The sequence below is a fragment of the Lissotriton helveticus genome, chromosome 8, assembly GCF_964261635.1.
Source record: "Lissotriton helveticus chromosome 8, aLisHel1.1, whole genome shotgun sequence".
Taxonomy (NCBI): domain Eukaryota; kingdom Metazoa; phylum Chordata; class Amphibia; order Caudata; family Salamandridae; genus Lissotriton; species Lissotriton helveticus.
The window spans coordinates 1010263652-1010281729 of NC_136069.1; the positions used below are offsets into that span (position 1 = coordinate 1010263652).

At 43.2% G+C, this 18078-nt stretch overlaps 1 protein-coding gene across 1 annotated transcript in view; it reads right to left on the reverse strand.

Annotated features, from left to right (window-relative positions):
* The window catches only part of PHEX (phosphate regulating endopeptidase X-linked), a 1501811-nt gene that overhangs the window by 117485 nt on the left and 1366248 nt on the right, over positions 1 to 18078 (reverse strand). The window contains exon 16 of the mRNA XM_078657844.1: positions 3906 to 3960. Within this exon, the coding sequence (XP_078513970.1) occupies positions 3906 to 3960 (55 nt within the window). The remainder of the gene's footprint in view (positions 1 to 3905; positions 3961 to 18078) is intronic.

An 18078-nucleotide genomic window follows, 5' to 3' on the forward strand; every position in this document is an offset into this window, starting at 1 on the left:
TACCATTTGATGCCTTCTGTCTGTGTCCTGGGCCACATGACTGTGAATAGTTGGGTATTGGCCTTTATGTATACTTCCCAGACAGTGAGACAAAGGGGAACTAGGTGTTGGCAGGATGGGCCAACCTGCCATGATGGTTGGGCCAATGCTGTTCTCTGCCCCACTTACATTTCAAAGGCATCCTTTAGCATACATACAAAGGAATTTGACACCAGTCTTTAGTCACACTAGGCTACTTTGAGGAAGGGAGGAACTTTCCAGAACCAGATGTGGGGGTAGATTAAGGAGCCTCCCCACTTCAAAGATTGGCACAGGTACACATATTGTACCCCTTGAACCACTCATAAGATCACTTCTGGAACTCTAGAAGACTCAGAAGGACTGCCACACTGCATTTATGCTGGAAGAACTGCCCTGCTGCCAGAGCATTGCGCTGCTGTCTAAGACGGAAGCCTGGACCTACTCCTTGAATCCAGGACCATCACAGTGACTCCAAAGGCTAGCTGACTGGCCTCTTGTTCTGAGCTACAGGGACACGTCAAGCTCCAGAGGACTCCCTGCAGCTGCTCAGCTGACCTGCTGCAACTGGACCTGCCTTGACCTGCAACTGGACCTGCCTGAGCTCTGCTGGCTTCTCCTAGAGTTAGTCCCTGATCCCCAAGATGTGCCTCCCTAGGCCCTGGACTTTTGACTGGCATCGGAGTGCACTCTTCTGCCTAGATAGGTGAAATTCTGATGTTTTGGGCCCTGTGTGACAGTAAACGGGCCTATTCATGCCAAGAATCTGCCGCCCACAATAATAGCCAACACAAAGCTCTGATGAACCTGACTTTTTGCTCAACAGCACTGTCAGTGAATACTGACAATGCAAGATCGGCACTTACGCGCTACAGCATCGAGAGCTCGCGGTGAACACAAACGCGAAGCTTCAGCAACAACTGTCCATGATGCCTGATGATTTTCTGCAATGCTCTCCCCGCTCTTCACGGCCTTCTTCACCATGAACTGGACTCTTCACACCACACATTTAGAAAGTAACTTTTTCAGCTGGACTAACTTGGTCCCTACATCCGATCTGTGCTCCATCGAGTTCGGACTGAACTTCCCCAGGATCCAGCATTACCAGTTGACCACAAGTGATGCTTTGTGCTTTTATATGCTATACTTACCAAAAACTTTAACATTGCATTTCTCTGGTTCTACTTCCTGGATTTTTGTCATTCTGGCATCATTTTATTTATTAAAATATAACTCTATTTTTCTAAATTGGTGTGTGATTTTTTCTTGTGTTGTGTTTTCACTTTATTACTGTTTGTGCTGTATAATTTCTTAACACATGGCCTCTAATTTAAGCCTGACTGCTTTTGCAACAGGCTACCAGAGGGTTAGGCACATGTTAATTTAGTGACTTTTGTGGTTCACCCTGACAGGGATTGAGGTTGTTTCTTGAGAAGGGTCTTCACCCCTCAATAAAAAGAAACCAATTTCCTTCATATGAAACCACACACCTTTCCCATGTTATAAGGCTGAAGTGCTGGAAGTTGACATTTGCTAACCGCTTATTGAATTAAGAATAGCATCAAAACCATTTTCACAGTGGCATAATCCAAATCATCATCTGTGCTCAGACTGAACATACAATGTAGTCACTTATGCTGGTACTGGACCAGCAGTCAGCACTTCAGCATGGTATGGTATTTTTTTGTAATGGTGCCTCACTGAGCTGGAAAATAAGGTAGGTAGCGATTGAGGGTGAGGCGATGAGGAGAAATAGAGAACATGGGGTTACCACAATTCGAGTTGATACTTCTGCTAGTCTTATCATGGTAATTCTCATGGGTGAGGAATAGCTTCATTGCCATGTCCAGCAGAAAAAGGATATCAAAATATTACAGGATGGTTGACACAAGAAAGAAACAAACAGCCACACTCAGCAGTGCTTCATTTGGTAGCATCCCAGAGTGCATGTCCAGATTCCTTGATTAGCCAACGTAAGCTCCTTGCCCCTCTAAATGAAAGACAGGAATATCCTTAAAGGGCGAAGATATTGTGACTAAAACAGTAGTTTTCACTGTAAAATGGCATTGACAGAATAAATGTTACGGTTAGCGATAATGTGGGAGGCACAGTACAAATCGCAAATGTAATGGTATAATTAAAATATTTTTATTTTTACATTGTTTGTATTTTCCAAAGGCAAACATGTAAGCCACTCTCTTTTTACCTCTTCTACTTAAATCTTCTATGTTTCTTCCTTCAGATGCATTTTGCACCATTTTAATGAATCTTAATATTTTTTTTAATGAAAAACCCTAATGGTTTGAAGTTGCATGCTGTTTTTTAGAATTTTATTTGGCGTTGTCCTTGATAAACTCAATGCGACTAAATTAATTAACCACAGGATGGTGATAGGAGTGAATTAGGTTATAACTCATTATTTTGCCTTGGGTGATGACCTCACGGGAACACTTTGTACGATGCAAAATTACAACTTTTTGATCCCTTTTTTAAAATATATGGGGACATTTTATCTTTCTACAAAATATTCCAGAATCGGTGTTGAATTAGTAAATAACTCTCCTCGACTATTTGTGGAAAGTTACACTTTTACCCAAATATCCCAGCACTGGAGTGGGTATATTAAATGTGGCCTTCCGGTGTCTTAAAGTGGCAACTCAAGGCAGGAACGTTGCAGAGAGATTTAAACAGCTAGAGATGGACTTGCAGCTACTTTTCCTGGTGTCTTGCATTAATCAGGAAAAGAGGAACACATCTTGGCGGTCTGTTATTTTGCAAGGAGTTAATCCACCACAATCAATAATTCATGACAACTACAGCCAAGACTGTGGGTTGTGTTGTGTGTGTCTCTGCATGTGTGACATATGGAACTGCATATCCTAAAACCTTTCAATCTCTATTACCCAAGCGCAATGTATTATTAACTGATTGCATTTCCATAAAAATTACATTAAGTGCAACCTTTAGTAATAGGGGTTCGAAACTCCTTTTATATTTATGTAATCACACATCCAACCAGCAACATCTCGAGTAGCTTTTTCAAAATCACATTCCCCGGGTTTGATGGATTTGATCTGAGCGAATGGTGAAGCCCTGCTATTTTCTGCTTTCTGTTTTGTAAGATTGCGCGTTATCTGCTGCTTCAATATTGATTCCGGCAGTTCTGCCGAGACTGAAAATGGATTAGACAGAACAGGTCAGAGGGAAGGGATGAATCCGGAGGCGAAGGCTTGGGTAGGAGAGCCAATATCCAAGGCCAGGAGGCCGCACATTATTTTTTTCTCACAATGAATTATGGAGGTATTTGTATTTCATTTAATCGACAGCGGCATCTCCTATCTTCTGTCAGGTTAACAGAGTCTTCTATTTGCTACCTCCTGCTTCGTTGCACATCTGCTTCAGGTGTTTAATGTGCCTCACGTCTTGTTCTCCCCCGAGCCTATGGCTCAGGCTGTAGGCGGCGTATTTACTGTCTCTCCGTGGGCTTTGGGAAGACGCTCTGTCTGTTGTACCAATGGCAGGATAGAGCCGACGCTTCAGCTGTGTGGAAATTAATGACGTTTGTTTGAAATTATTATAAAGAGTTTACCGGTGTCTCTGAAGGGATCCATTATGTGAAGCATAGTACTTAACGAAACAGGATACTGTTAAATCAAAAATGAATTTCTGTGCATTGAAAAGATTGTAGTCGGAAAAAAATCAGAGCAAGGGGGAGTGAAAGAGAACAGCGAGGTAAGAGAAACAGCAAGGCTCAAATTATGTGGAAATGGATCAAATGATGTGGAAATAGAGCACAATGAACACAATAAGAGGAACTGGTGTGAGAATTCAGTAAATTCGTTTTGAATTTCTCTTACAATATTCTATTTTTGAACTATCTTACTTACCGAGGGTACTCTTTTCCCCAGAAAAATGGCTTCTGCAGCTCCCCGGCGGGAAATCCTATATAAATAGAAAAGAGCTTGATTAAAACACTACCGATTATTTCCTCTTTTTATTACTTTAGTGCAGGCTACTGCTTTGGTTGAACAATGAAAATGAACATACATGTAATTTAATATGGTATACATGAGGAATGATAGCTCACGCTAATGCATTTATATATTAGATTAAGTACTCCCTGACATATATTAAAAGGATAATGCATGGAGCAGTTCTGTGACGGTATAGAGGGACGAAAAGGCAGAAAGACGACTTCCTCTATAAGGAAGGAAATCCAAAATGACGTGCAATATCCTTTCCTTATCGTACAATGCAGGAGGTACTTTATTCCTTATAGTACATGGCCACATCATTACACTTCCTACAAACCACTTAAATCTTTGGTGTGTTTCATTTGTATATGAAAGTGATAGGATGGTGACAAACATGAAGAATACAACCAGAATCTGTAGTACAAAATTCAACATACCGAAAAGCTGTTAGATATTTGTTACAAAAAGATATTAGAATCAGTTTAATACATGTCACTTTTGTACTGATCACTGTTCATCTAAAAAAACTGAGCAGAAAAAGAAAAAGCTTGATTCTTTTCGCTGTATAAACTTGCTTTAATTATGCTCAGTGGCCTATCTGTCTCATTGGCTCCTGGCAGCAGGCATTATGACATCGGAACTGAACTGCAATAAAGTATTACAGCTGAAAAGCTGCATAGTGACGTCACAATTAGAGACGACATTTTAAACATGGACTGCAGGCTCCCATGTATTATGGTTGTATAGACCCATTCCTAACTTGAAGTTCTCCCTAGTCACAGAACGAACCAATGAGAGTGACTCTTCACCCAGAAGACTGTCAATGATATTAACAGAGCCTACACTGTAATCTTTTGTATATTTTGTTTTTCTCTCGATATCCAGAGACCATTTTACTGTTCCCTATGTAATATGGAATTGTTGTTTTTCTTGTTTGGGTTTCATGTGCTATGCTTTCATTTTTGGTACTTATTTCATTGTTTCATTCCTTTGATGTAAACAAGTTTCATTGGATCAAAGTTTCAGGTAAATACTGGCTCCAAACTTCAAACAAATTCTCACTGCATGAGACGAGGGACAGGTCTTGACGGGGTGGGTTTCTTGCCAAGATCTTCCTGGGAAGCTTTTCTGCCCCCTTCCACCAACAACTTTACCCCACATAGAGAACAAAACAAATCCTTGCTGTGGCTGTCACAAATGTTTGTTGGTGTTTTCAGAACCCCCAATGGGCATTCGACTGCTCAAAGCCTCAAAATGCTAGCTGGAGTCCCACTAACTGCAGGGGTATCCTGCTCACATGATTCTTACCATGTGATATTAACACTTCACCAGACGATCGTGTGAAGAGATTCAATATTGTGTCACACACTGTCTCATCAGGTGAGTAGGCTGGTCTGCTGGTTATTTATCTTGGTGCACAACAAGGAATGGGATGTCTCTTTGGAGGGGCCCATACTTAGCTGGTGCATACTGAAAGATGATAGAGGTCTTGTTATCTACGAGGATAATACATCATCAGGTTGTTGGGCAGGGTATTTTATGTGTTCTTGCTGCAAGAGAATGTTTAAACCTCCACTTTCTTCTTCCATTCCTGTGAAGAACCTCAAGTTGATAAAAAGAGGAGACAACCATTATCTCTCTGTGTCGGACAAGCCTTGATTTGCCCGATGGCCGTCACTCTTGCAGGTAGAGTGCCAATGCATTACTGACTGAACTGTGGATTCTGGCCTCCAAGTCAATGATTAGCAGCAGGGCTAAACTCCCAAGACTGGAGCAGGAGCTTGAAGACCACACCAAAGAATGGCGCTTGAGTGACAAAATGGAAAGTAGGAGCAGATTGGCCAGACTGCCCTCCATCTGGAGGTCATTGAGTATTCTCGGGGGAAACTGTGTTTCTCGTTGCATTTGGAGAGTGCCAATATCCTGTGGTCCCTCTGATGCAGATGCACTATCAGTTTATAAGGGCATTTAGGGCATTATTGCTTGAAAATAGGACATTGATTAGACTGTTTTCGGACTCTACAATCCCTTGGTGGGGTTTGAGACTGAATGTGCACAGTCAGTGAAGATACATTTTCAGATGGTTGGCCCCTTACCAGAGCAACTGAGGGCTTCACTGGGTGTCCCTTATCAGGAAGAGTAGGAAAATACATTGGCAGATCATGTGAGTCAGGAAACCCTGTGCTTCCTGGAGTTCAACCTATCTCTGTTTTGTGGCCTTTCACGTGATCCTTTCTTGAATGAGTGTGCTGGACTTATTTTGTTCCCAGTCAGATGCAATTCTTCTGATCCCTTGCTTGAGGGCTCTATGTCTTGGAGCCTGGGGATGGATGTCCCATCCTTGTAGTGGTCTTAATATCTCCTGTACCCATTTCCTTCCAAGAAGGGAAAGATACACATCTTTTTGCTAGCATTTGTTTCGTCTTTAGGGAAGCAAAGGCCAGGTTTCTTCTGTTGAGCAGATTGTCCATTTCTGTTACATTCCACCTTATCAGCATCCAGCCAACACATGGAGGGCAGCCCAAAGGAGAACAACTAACCTTCAAATGCTACACATACATCTCCATTGACAACCTAAAGCTAAAACCATCTCTCAATCTTCCAACTTCATGTCTGACAGCAGCACCTTTCTAAACGACTTCAGTACCTTTCTTGAAAAACACTGACACTGAACGCAAGCCAAAACCATCTGCATCCTAGGCTTTCAAAGACCTCATTGACAACATACACTCTATATAAAAACTGGTTCCAATACTGAAGAAAACTAAATTCTCTATGGTCCTTTACTAAAGAAATTCCTCTACACAACACTATAGCTAAGAACTATACCAATACATCTGCCAACTGAAGCACAGTAATCTTCAGGGCAATAAAGACCTGCATCAAACCCCTCACTGACCATCCTTTCTTAGACTAACCCTCTTTTTTTTGTGTCCTCATTCGCCTCAAAGCCCCAATGAACAAACAAGTTGTCCGTACCAATACTCAATGGTTCTGAGAAGTATAGGCTTAGATTGGAATCTCATAAAACCCACCTAAAGGTACTTTGACCAACTTGGATGTCGCTAACCTCGAGAAGGGGGAGGGGTAACTCTTTATCTAGGCCCACAAGAGCCTGAGGGACTTCGTCGTTGGTGGTCTGGGTATATCGGGGTGCCCAACATAGTCCAAAGAGTATCCAGGAGGCATAATCATAGGACCCCAGAATAGTTAAGACACTGGTGTGTCTAAAATTTAAGTTAGGCTCTTCTCCATTTTAGCAGCAGGTTCCAGAAGGCTGTCTTTTTCCTGCTACAAGCTCTAGACAAGTCCATCTTAGATGTTTCAAATAGCGAAGCCAACCCCTCAGAATGCATAGGAGGGGAGGATTCAATCCAGCGCTTACATATTTGTCTACTGGCTAGCAAAACAGCGTAAAATAAGAAGGATCTAGCTGGTCCTGTGACCTGTTCGGTGAGGCCAAAAATGATCAAAGCCAAGTCCATATGAATTGGGAAGCCCAAAATGTCCTCAAAGACTTCCCAACTTCAACCCTAAAAGAACTGCGATGGCAGGACAGTCCTTGAACATGTGTATATCCGAAACTGCGACCAACCCACATTTCTCACAGCTGACAGGCATCCCCCTCGCAAATTTATTCAGTCTTAGTAGAGAAAGATAGGCACTATATATGGTGAATAGGTGGTTTCTCTTTAACCAGGCAGGTTTTACTATGCCAAAAAGAGTCTTAAATGAATCGTGCCATAATTCCCCACACGGTACATTTGGTAGGAGTTCACCCCACTGTTCATCTGGGAGCTTGAATTCACCATCCAGGGCCTCCTCCATAGACCAATACCAAAAAGAGACCTCCCTTCTCCCCGGTTGCCTGGCTACTAATTGATGTTTCAGGGTGTTACCCCCGCCAATGGGATTGTTGAAGCTATGTTGTGTTTGGACCCAGCTCTGTAGCTGAATATACTTAAACTTTGAGAGGCCCTCACCCACTCTTTCTCCAAGTTGCTCCCATGACATAAGTGTACCCTCATATGCCAGGCGTCCCGAAACCATCAGAACAGCTTCCCTGAGAGGTAAAGCGAGTCTGTCCCTCAAGCATTCCGGTGCACCCGGTGAATCCCAAAGTGGGGCTAGACTTGAGAAGTAATTAAGGCCTACAAGGCATTTTTATCTGGCCCTTATTCTGACCATTGCTTGGAAGACTCTGAGTCTAACCTTCTTAAAGAATTTAGGTTCACCGAATTTAAACAGAAAGCCCTCTTCAGGTAGGCCAGCTCCCCTTAACATAGCCAAGAACATACCTCCATTCCAAGTGTTTTCTGGCATTTTTAACAGCATCCGAGAGTGTGATAACTGGAAGGTCCAGGCATAATATTGTAGATCAGGAAAAGCAAGACCACCTTTCTCTCTCCTACGCCTCAGCTTCTTCCAGGCTATTCTGGTAGTTCTGGATATCCAGACAAAAAAATGTATGGCCTGCTGAAGTTTATCAATAGCTGATTTCTCAAAATGTAGGGGGATTGAATTAAAGAGAAAGTTTATTTTAGGAAGAACCACCATTGTAACCAAATTCACCCTCCCAAGAATGGTTAAAGGAAGATGTGACCAGATTTTCATCTGTCTCTGACATTCCCTTGACACTTGTGCTAAATTAACTTCTGAGATTTAACCTATGTCCTGGACCCAAATATAGCATACTGGGGCTGATCTGTAGCTGAATCCCCTCGAGGTTCCACGTCATGACCTCAGTCTTCCCGGCATTTACCTCATACTCAGACACCTGCCCAATTTCCTCTGCCAGTCTGATCACCGCCAGGAAGGTTGCAGCCAAATTTGCGGAAAGAACCAAGATGTCATCTGCATACGAGGCCATCTTCCTCTCCCACTCTCCATATTTAAAGGCCATGATACTAAGATCTTCCCTGAGCCTCTGGGCAAAAAGCTCAATTAAAAGATCGAAGAGGAGAGGGGAAAGGGGACAGCTCTGCCTGGTTCCCATAGTAATCTTGAAGGGTGTGGCCCGATTACCAATGACCAGCAGCCTGGCTGATAGATTTTGATATATCAGCCGAATGGTCTGACAAAACTTCTTGCGCAAGTTGAATTTCCCCAAGGCCTCTAACAGCTATACCCAATTGACCCTGTTGAAAGCCTTGGTAGCATCAAGTCTCAAGGCCGCGAGAGGAAGTGAGTAAGTAGTGGCAATATCTATCGCTCTGATAAGATCGTAGGTAAGATCTGATAAATGTCTGGACCAACCCTCTTCTTGTAGCATCCCACAACAGTCATCCTTAAAAGTCCTGTCTGAGAGAGATCTCACTGACCTAATCAAGTCACTCAAAGACACATCATATGAAGATGATACTTTATGCTTGTTCTTCTGGAGAAGCAGTGTGATATGGATCTGCAAGGATTTGAAACCCAACGTTCACCTAACACTACAGGCCTGAATACGAGTTTGACGATGTGGGAGGCGACTGCCGTGCCATCAGCCCGCTCCCACACTGCCAAACCTGTGGTGGGGCTACCCGACAGGTTGCAAGTGTTTCTTGTGTCTGGCTGGTAAATGCAGTACACAGTTCAAACTTACTTCAAAATTAGCTGGAGTTTTCACCAAAGTTGTTGCAGATATTGCTGTATATCTCTAGACACGTGTTTCTGGGTTGAGCCCTCATCAGTAGAGAGCAGCAATTTTAGAGAGCAAAGGAAAATCATCTGGGGTTGCCGAAAATGCTGCCAATTCCTCTCAGGTCACAGTACCTTTCACAGGCACACAGGTGAATCTCCAAAGCTCGTCAGCTTGCTGGCTCAAGGGAGCCTTTTTAACAGAATGGGGGTTGGGTTGCACACTGCCTCACAGTCCCAGCACAAACATCACCTTTGCAGTGCTATCTGAAGCAGCTTGACCATTAATAAAATGTAGCTGATAATTAATAAAAAATTCAGAATGCTTCAGCTTTTCTTAGTTGATTTAAAACAACTCATGGCTGTCTCCAGGATGCCTAGACATTGGTCTTCAATTAAGATGTCACTATTAATAATAGCGTCAGACAGTTGTGTAATGAAATCACCACAGATCAATAACAAATACTTCCCCCTTTGCCCTCCTCTGGAAACTTACAATCAGCAGTACCCTCCCTGATACTTCCAATATAGGAAACAAAGCTCTGCTAGATCGATTGAACCTCTGTGGACCAGCCAGGTGGATTGTAAACATTCAAAATATCAATCTCACCATCTTAAGGAATGAAGTGATTAGCTGATAAATAAGCTGCCCCTAGTTGTTCTATCTTGCATTTCAGTTTACATCACACCCATACTGCAAACCCCCCTATGGCCACCCCTTTTTAGGGTAAGCAGATGGTAGGCGTATGTCCAAGAAACCATTCACAGTAATTTCATCAAGGGCTCAAAATGCAGCATATAGTGTGTTGATCCATAAACTTCAGCCAGTCATCATCCTCAATATTACTAGCCAGGCCTGCAATGTTTGAAGATAAAATGTACAAGCGCTCTCTGCTATTGATGCCCATTTCACTGCCCTTAGGTATTCTGTTTAAGTTCATCCCAGCAGGCTGGGGAGATGGATTTCCCCACACTCAGTCAGACCTCCCTCTAGAAGAAGCTCTGCTGCTGGTTGCCTATTCTGGTGCTATCCAGTACCAGTCTATACAGTCTGTCTTCACCTTCTTGATTCTGGGGTGTGGGAGCTTAATTATTCTGGTGTTATTACTTGTGGTGATACTCAGATTCCATGGGCTACACCATTTGCAGACAGGAAATCCCTCTTTGCTACCCCAGAGAAAGAGCTAAGAGTGGAAGGGTTGTCAAGTCCGGAGGGCACGTTATATGACCAGCATTCCCTGACAAAACTGCTTCTTCTCGGCCAAAGCCCGAACAAGGCTAGACGTCAACCCCCATAATATGAAAGTCATCTATTTGACTAAGCACCAATCTGCTGATGCATGGGACTGCAAACTCAACTTCAGATGAGTAGGTGTTGCTCCCTCCCGATCCTGATCCCAGTTGCTGATTAGTCATCTTTACTATCTTCATATCACCCGAAGAAACCACCCTTAACTTGGGAATCTCGTAGAAAAGGACTAGCAGATTTGACCTTGTCAGGGGATTTATAGAGCCAATTTCAAGAAAGAGATCAATAAATTACAGACAGCAATCAGCTGTTTTTCGGTTGGTTATTTTAATAGTATCTGAGCAATTACTTTTGTTTGCAATTTGGCCTTCCACACCATCTCGAGTTCTTACAAATACTGGGGCAAAGGATTAAGGCTGGGAGCTGGCCCAGGTTCCTATGGGAAACTAGTACCCAGGCTCCAAGTCTGAAAGGTGTCCTGGCCTTCTACACAAGTCGTTGAATTTCGTGGTTCAGGTGCAGTATCCAACTTCAGTCTCTTGGCTGCTCTTTTCATAAATCGACATTCCTTCTTGGTTGGTCTTTTTCTTTTAGACTGCACTTGATGCTTTGTCGCTCCATCACGATTGTGTTGTCCCAGGCTGCCATTGTACTGCAGGGTTGTGTTATTCATTGGATGCATTATATAATTTATGTTGCTTGTATTGTTTATGGATCTGATGGGAGAGCTGGAGGGGTTAGCCATGCTCTCCAATGTATCGGAACTTGCCAGGCTACCACTTGGGACCGCTCTATTTTTACACCCCTTAGGATTGGAGAACAGCCACTTTAACAAATATACTGGTATGGCTAGTTCCTTCCTTGCCTCTTTTTTTGGTTTAGATTTTTCTTCCCTTTACTTTTAATTCCTGTTGTGATATTTGTACTCTTTCCAGGGTTAGTTGGCAATACAGTATTCCCCAGGTTACAGGCTGCATCGACAATACACCTCTGTCCAGCTGCCCCTGATTTTGTCTCACTGTCTTTCCATATACTCATAGGTTGTGTCCCTTGACACTTAAGAGTTGATAATGAGAGGATTGTTAGCTTTGCTGGCCCTCCTACTCACAATATTTGCTTCTTCTGTCAGTTGGGCGAGCGGCCTAGGCATGTCGTTGCAAACTGAGCCAGTATCGGACATTAAATTAGATTGGGTGGTGGTGATTGCCTTTAGGATCACCGGATCTTTTAACTCACTTCAGGTGGCCATCCGAGAGGCTACATTGGCGATTTGTTGTTCTGGCACTAGGGCATGGAGTATCATGGTCAGCAATGAACCTATATGTTTGGTCCCACCAAATGACTTGTTCAGAAGTGAGATGACCGACGACAGAGCATTCATAGCTTTAGAGATAATGAATCATAGCAAAGCCTCCAGATTGGGAGAGATACTCCCAGTAAACTGGTAGGCTTGAATGCTCTGGAAGTTGAATCATCTAGACGGGACCCGCAAAGGAATTTCTGCTACTTTGCATAGGTATTTTATCACGCTCCCCTAGGGCCTCCTCTGAGTCATCGAGTATAATAAGGCAGTCCAATTCCCCAGTCTCTTTTTTTTGCCTTTCACAAGATATATCACTTGCTGGTACTTTTGGAAGGGTGTAATCACTAAACATTAAGGAGCTGGTACTGAGACAGTCATTAACTGGGCATTTATTTCCCAGTTGGCAACACATTGCTGTAGGACCTTGGTTCTCACAATACAGAGTTAGGTGCTTATTGGTCTCTAAGGGAGAAAATCACTGACTTCTCTGGGCTTTTTTAGAATGCAGGTACTGGACTTGGCAATCTCCACTCAACTGCCAATGGCTCTTCTGTTGATCTTTGCAAGCAAAGGGTCTTGCGGTGTAGCCTAACTTGAGCTTGGGCTATTTGATCATCTATGTCGGCTTCAAACTCTCAGGCATCCCCGATAGGATCTTCTCCTCTATGTTAATCTGCACTAATATACACTGAACCACTTCTGAGAAGTGTTGTTTCCAGATTCTAAGTCAAACTTCTAGGCCGGCTATCCTCCAAGGACATGGTAGTAGCATTAACGACAGGTATGGGTGCAGACTCCTTATTGATCTCATGGAAGAAGCTTTTTCATTAACTTCGGAGCAATACTGCTAGCAATATTGGCGGTAGTGGAGGCCACTGCAGGTTCAGCTGCATAGCCAGGTGTACCCACTGATGTGGTCATCACTTACTTCTGCATGATTATTTTTCTCTTTGGATGGGTTGTGAGTAATTTGTTGTGCACTTTTAGCATGCATCTCGGGACTACCTGCTTCCCGTTAGTGCGCCTACTTGTTAATGTCATTGCACTGCAGTAAGGGTTTCTTGTTTCTAGATGTTTCTGAATGCCTTCAAGGGCAAGAGCTAGGTCACCCTCTTATGTAGCAAAAGTGCCCAGTTGTAAATGTTGATGGTAATGATAGATGTACAGCTGCTGGGTTTTCCAATTATTGCAGAAGGAGTACCATGGGAAATAGCAGTAGTGCTGCTGGACTACCAGAATACTATGACTTATGTCCAGGGTACCTACAAGGGAAGCAGCATGAGCATGCTACAAGAGGTACAGCCTACCAAGGTCCAGACAACAAACTATTCTACAAGCAAGCCACACCGGCCTAGTGCTGGCCACCTCCGGTAGTAAGAGAAGTGCTTATGGAATTACCGCCTGCTTGTTCTTGCCACTTTGACTCCTCTCAGACTCAAGATCCTTCCTTTTGTGTAACTAGCTCCAACCACTGACAATTTTTCTACTGCAATTTGTTAATGTTGCTTCATACAGGCCACTCCTCAAGCCTAAACAGACTGCCTCCCCCCTCCTTTTATAAACTGGAGCGAGGGATGGCGTAGATCCTCCTAATGCCTACACTGTACCATTGCACCTCCTGCAACACTGCGCGGTCTCTGGTCAGTCAGTGTCACTCCCACAAGCAGCACCTTCCTTCTTGAACAGCTTATGCTCTTATTAACAGAGTCTCTTCTGTAATTGGATTGATGCCCTTTGAAACCCTAAAATCCCACTGTAGCTGTTCCAGTTCACTCCGTTTGCCCGCGTGCAGCTGTCAACAGAGGAGGTTGATTAGCAAACAGCACTAACACAGTGCAAGGCAGTTAATGTGCAGCTGTTGACAGTGGTGGCTGACTGGCAAACAGCGCTAACACAGTGCAAGGCAGTTTATGAGCTGGTGCTTACTTGCATACTTGTGTACTTGGGCATTGAGGAACAGACTCCCATTGAATTGCATAGCTTCCTCCTGGCTTCTGCCTAGAACTTGCACCTGCCGCCACAACTGCCAACTCTGACCGCCAACTGCGACTGCTGAGGCAGACATCCCTAAGGCAGACTCTGATATCACACTGCTCCAAAACCACCCCACGGGACATCTCCACTGATAAACCTGTCAGTGGCTTCCAGGTGTAGCTCAGGCTCAAGTGCTAAAGCTAAAGCTGCAATCCAAAGCCTGGTGCGGCCATATCAGGGCTGTGGGTAGCCCAGGAGCTGCTGGTGTGAAATAGTTGGCGAGGGGGATATGGGTGTGCTCCATTTGCGAAAGTGCTTTAATGTGAATATCAACTCCCAGATCAAATAAGAGATTACAGAATGCAAGTTTAATGCAATAAAGCTTATGTCACTTACAAGCCTGGAGAGGGATCCTAATCAGACCTAACAAACTTTATAAAGGAGGACAATTTGATGATTAATCTTTGAAAAAGTGGAAAAAAGGATTCATGTCCACCCTGTATTTACTGGGAAAAAAGCCGGATGAGATATTGATTGTCTCTTGGTTCAAAAATATAGGCCCTAAAGTAAAAACATATTAAATTTGCACTATTGTATGCAAACCAACTTGTGCAAAGATTAATGTGAGATTAACAAAAAGGCAATGTTGTGGCAGTAAAGGGCTAAATACGATGCAGTTGATATTAAAGTTTACTCAGTGCAACAAATGGCAGAGTAGAGAACAGACACAGCATCAATGTGTGTCCTACCTTTGCGAAAAGAGAGGAGAGAAGGCAGAGAGAATGTCCCTGGAGACTGACAAATGTAGTGTGTATACAATGGGATGGAATACAAAAAAAATAATAACTTGAATTTCTTTTATAAATGATTGCCCTTCAAAGGTCTCAAATATCCCTCTTTTAAAATGCTCTAGGAATTTCTTCCCTACATAGCTGAGCTAACAGCTACTTCTGCTTGAAGAAAACTTAACAAATGTCAATAGCTTATGCAAAACAATATTCAGCTTGCTTCCTAGATATTGTCCTCCTCCTTATGCAAACCAAGGGACAATATCATGAAGTCCCATGGTTCAATTGAAGAATAAAGTCATGCCGGTAAAAACCTGAAAAATAGATTGAAGAGTATAAGTTGCCCATCAGGGAAGTCTTAAGTCATTACTGAGATAAATCTACTGCACCAACTTCATGTGTACCCACGTGGCTCTTTAAACCAATCTAAGAAGACATATGTAGTTGTCCAGCCCTCTCCTTAGCTATTTTGGGATCTTAGCTAATTTTTCATCAATATAATTCACAAAATAAGACAAGGGATGAAACCTATCTGTTTTGGAAAGTTACTGTCTTTTTCTTCTTCCTTTTTCATGCAAGGAAAATTCTCAAAGGAAATTGAAATGATCCTGTCACCATTAAACTCCATCAATGCTGCTTTTGATTCTGCTCCAGCATGGCTATTTAAATAGTTCACTTCAATCGATGCTGCCACCATGACTATTTCCGTTAGTAGTACTAGACTGTTCAAGAACAATAAATGAGGGGTATGAAACTCCTGTCCTAAAAGAACAATCTAGACCAAGCTATTTTGGAAATGTATAGACCAATTATCAGTCTGCCAGTACCAGCCAAGACTTTGAAAAAAGTTTGGTCTGCCAATTGCACAGCCATCAGAGTGCTGTTGACTGACTCACCCTCTTCAATCAGATTGCAGATCTACACATGGGAAAAAAATCGCTTTGCTTGCTAATTGCAACAATGCTCTCAGATACGTTAATGGAAAATTGGTGATGCTGGATTTGCATGCTGCATTTTACTTAGTGGACAACTTAGCATTGTTAGCGATGGTGGTCCACAATGACCCCTAGGAAGATCTGGCTCTTACTTTAAGGATACAGGACAAAGGGTTACATTGGGCACTTTCCTTCACAGGAAGTTGAACACTCTTGTGGAGTGGCGAAGGGCTACCTTCTCTCTTCTGCATTCTTTAATGTAGAACTTGCTCTCTTCATATCAGAAAACTCCCAGATCAATCCCTTTCACTCACCATCAGAGTAAAACACTGAGGCTTGCAAATCATTTACGACATGTTGTCCCTACTTAGATTGATCACATTGTGGGGAGAACCTATTCCTCCATTGCTATCAACGAGCCTTAACATGTTGGTCACTGGAGTTGCTGTAAACCTGCAAACACACAAGGCTAATACTTTTACGTCGCATTTGGCACATTCAACAAGGCCAGAACGTGGCTGAGTGGTGATCACAGGGCTTGGAAAATGGGGTGTTTCTCAGGTACAACAGGCTATTTGCTGGCTGCTAGCACAGTCAGAATGTGCTCAGACTCGGATTTCAATCTTCCAAACGCACTAATTAACTGACCCTTGATATCTTAAGGATACACTCGCCTTGCATCAGCAATGACAGACGCCAAAGGAGGCAGGATCCCATGTTACTGGTCATTTCCCAGATCAGGCTCAAGAGAAGGAAGAATGTCTTCAGTGCAGGGTTCCATTAAGCAGAATTCTCTATCTAAATATATTAAACACATACCTGATATCGAAACTTTTTTAATAAAGGCCTTCAAGTCTTTCCTGTTCTAGTTGATTTGAAGAGCTATGCCAAGAGACTTTCAGATCAGGGAGCATTTCAAATGTTATTGTTTATAATCCTTCATTCTCCCTCTCCTTTTGACTTCAGAGCATTGGCGGCTCCTCCACAGAGGCGTGGCTCCACTGCTTTCTTGCAGTGTGAGAAGCAGAAACATAAAATGGTAAAACTACCATTGGCGAGAAAGCAGAAGTGCCTGGAGTGCCTGGGCAGGTGGGTGGTCCTGCTGGAGGGCAGGGGGGAACGGCTTGCCCACTGTTGTGGGCTCTGACTGCTTTGGTCAACATGGGGATGACCGAAGCAGTGTTGCACACTCTCCCTTTTCTCTATGTAGGCTGCATGCAGCCTACTTAGAGAAAAGGGCCTCCCATTACGCACCCGGCTGGGACGCTGTGCGCCTGCACCGCACCAATCACTATGCTGCCATTGCAGCATTTTGATGGGAGGGGAGGGGAGGAAGGCTGCCTGTGGGTGGCTGCTTCCTGTTGAGAAGTGGATGTAAGATCCAGTAAAGCTGGAAGGATCACACAGGGCCACAGGATGTAGAAAAGAGGTTCTCGTTTATTCCAAGATAAGGGAAAACCCAACCAGCAGAGCCAGTCAAGGTAACAGCTCACAGCTAGTCCAAGTAACAGCACATTTCGAAAAATACATTCTACTCAGGAAATTTAGAACTTAGGTAACCATAATACCATGATATCATAGACATGCAAGTCTCAGATGTCACACACCTTCCCCTGTTAACAAAGAGAAAAGATAGGAAAACAAAAACAAAAAGGTGCAATAATTATGAAACATAGTCATTCAAGTAACGGGGCTTCACAACAACCCTAGAAGACATGTGTGGATTAGCAGAAGAATTGGATGTAGAAAGACCTCCAGAGGAAGAGCTTTCATATGAAATCGAACTAGAACACACAGAGAGTTCAATTCCAAATCCTGTAGTCCGAGCCCTAACTGCATTTTTAGAAACCTTAATGACACAAATAGGCTTTGAGAACTTAATTTTATGACCCGGAAGTTTGACAACAACCAAGTCACCAACTTTAACTTCAGTGTTTTTAGCAGATTTTCTGAAATCCAAATTCACCTTCCTAGCCCAACACTTATCCTCCTACTTCTTGCGTCAGTTTAAGGAAGATTCATGAGGAGAGGAACGTGAGACAGAATCTTTAAGATGTCTTACCCAGGAAGGCTCAACCAAGGTACATGGAGCCCTACCTTTGAAGAGAATAAAAGGAGACTGACCAGTTGAACTGTGAGGAGTTACCCTATAATTCTCCACCATTTTTAGTACCTGCTATTTCCAGTTGTGTCCAGCATTCTTGGCCCAAGAAAT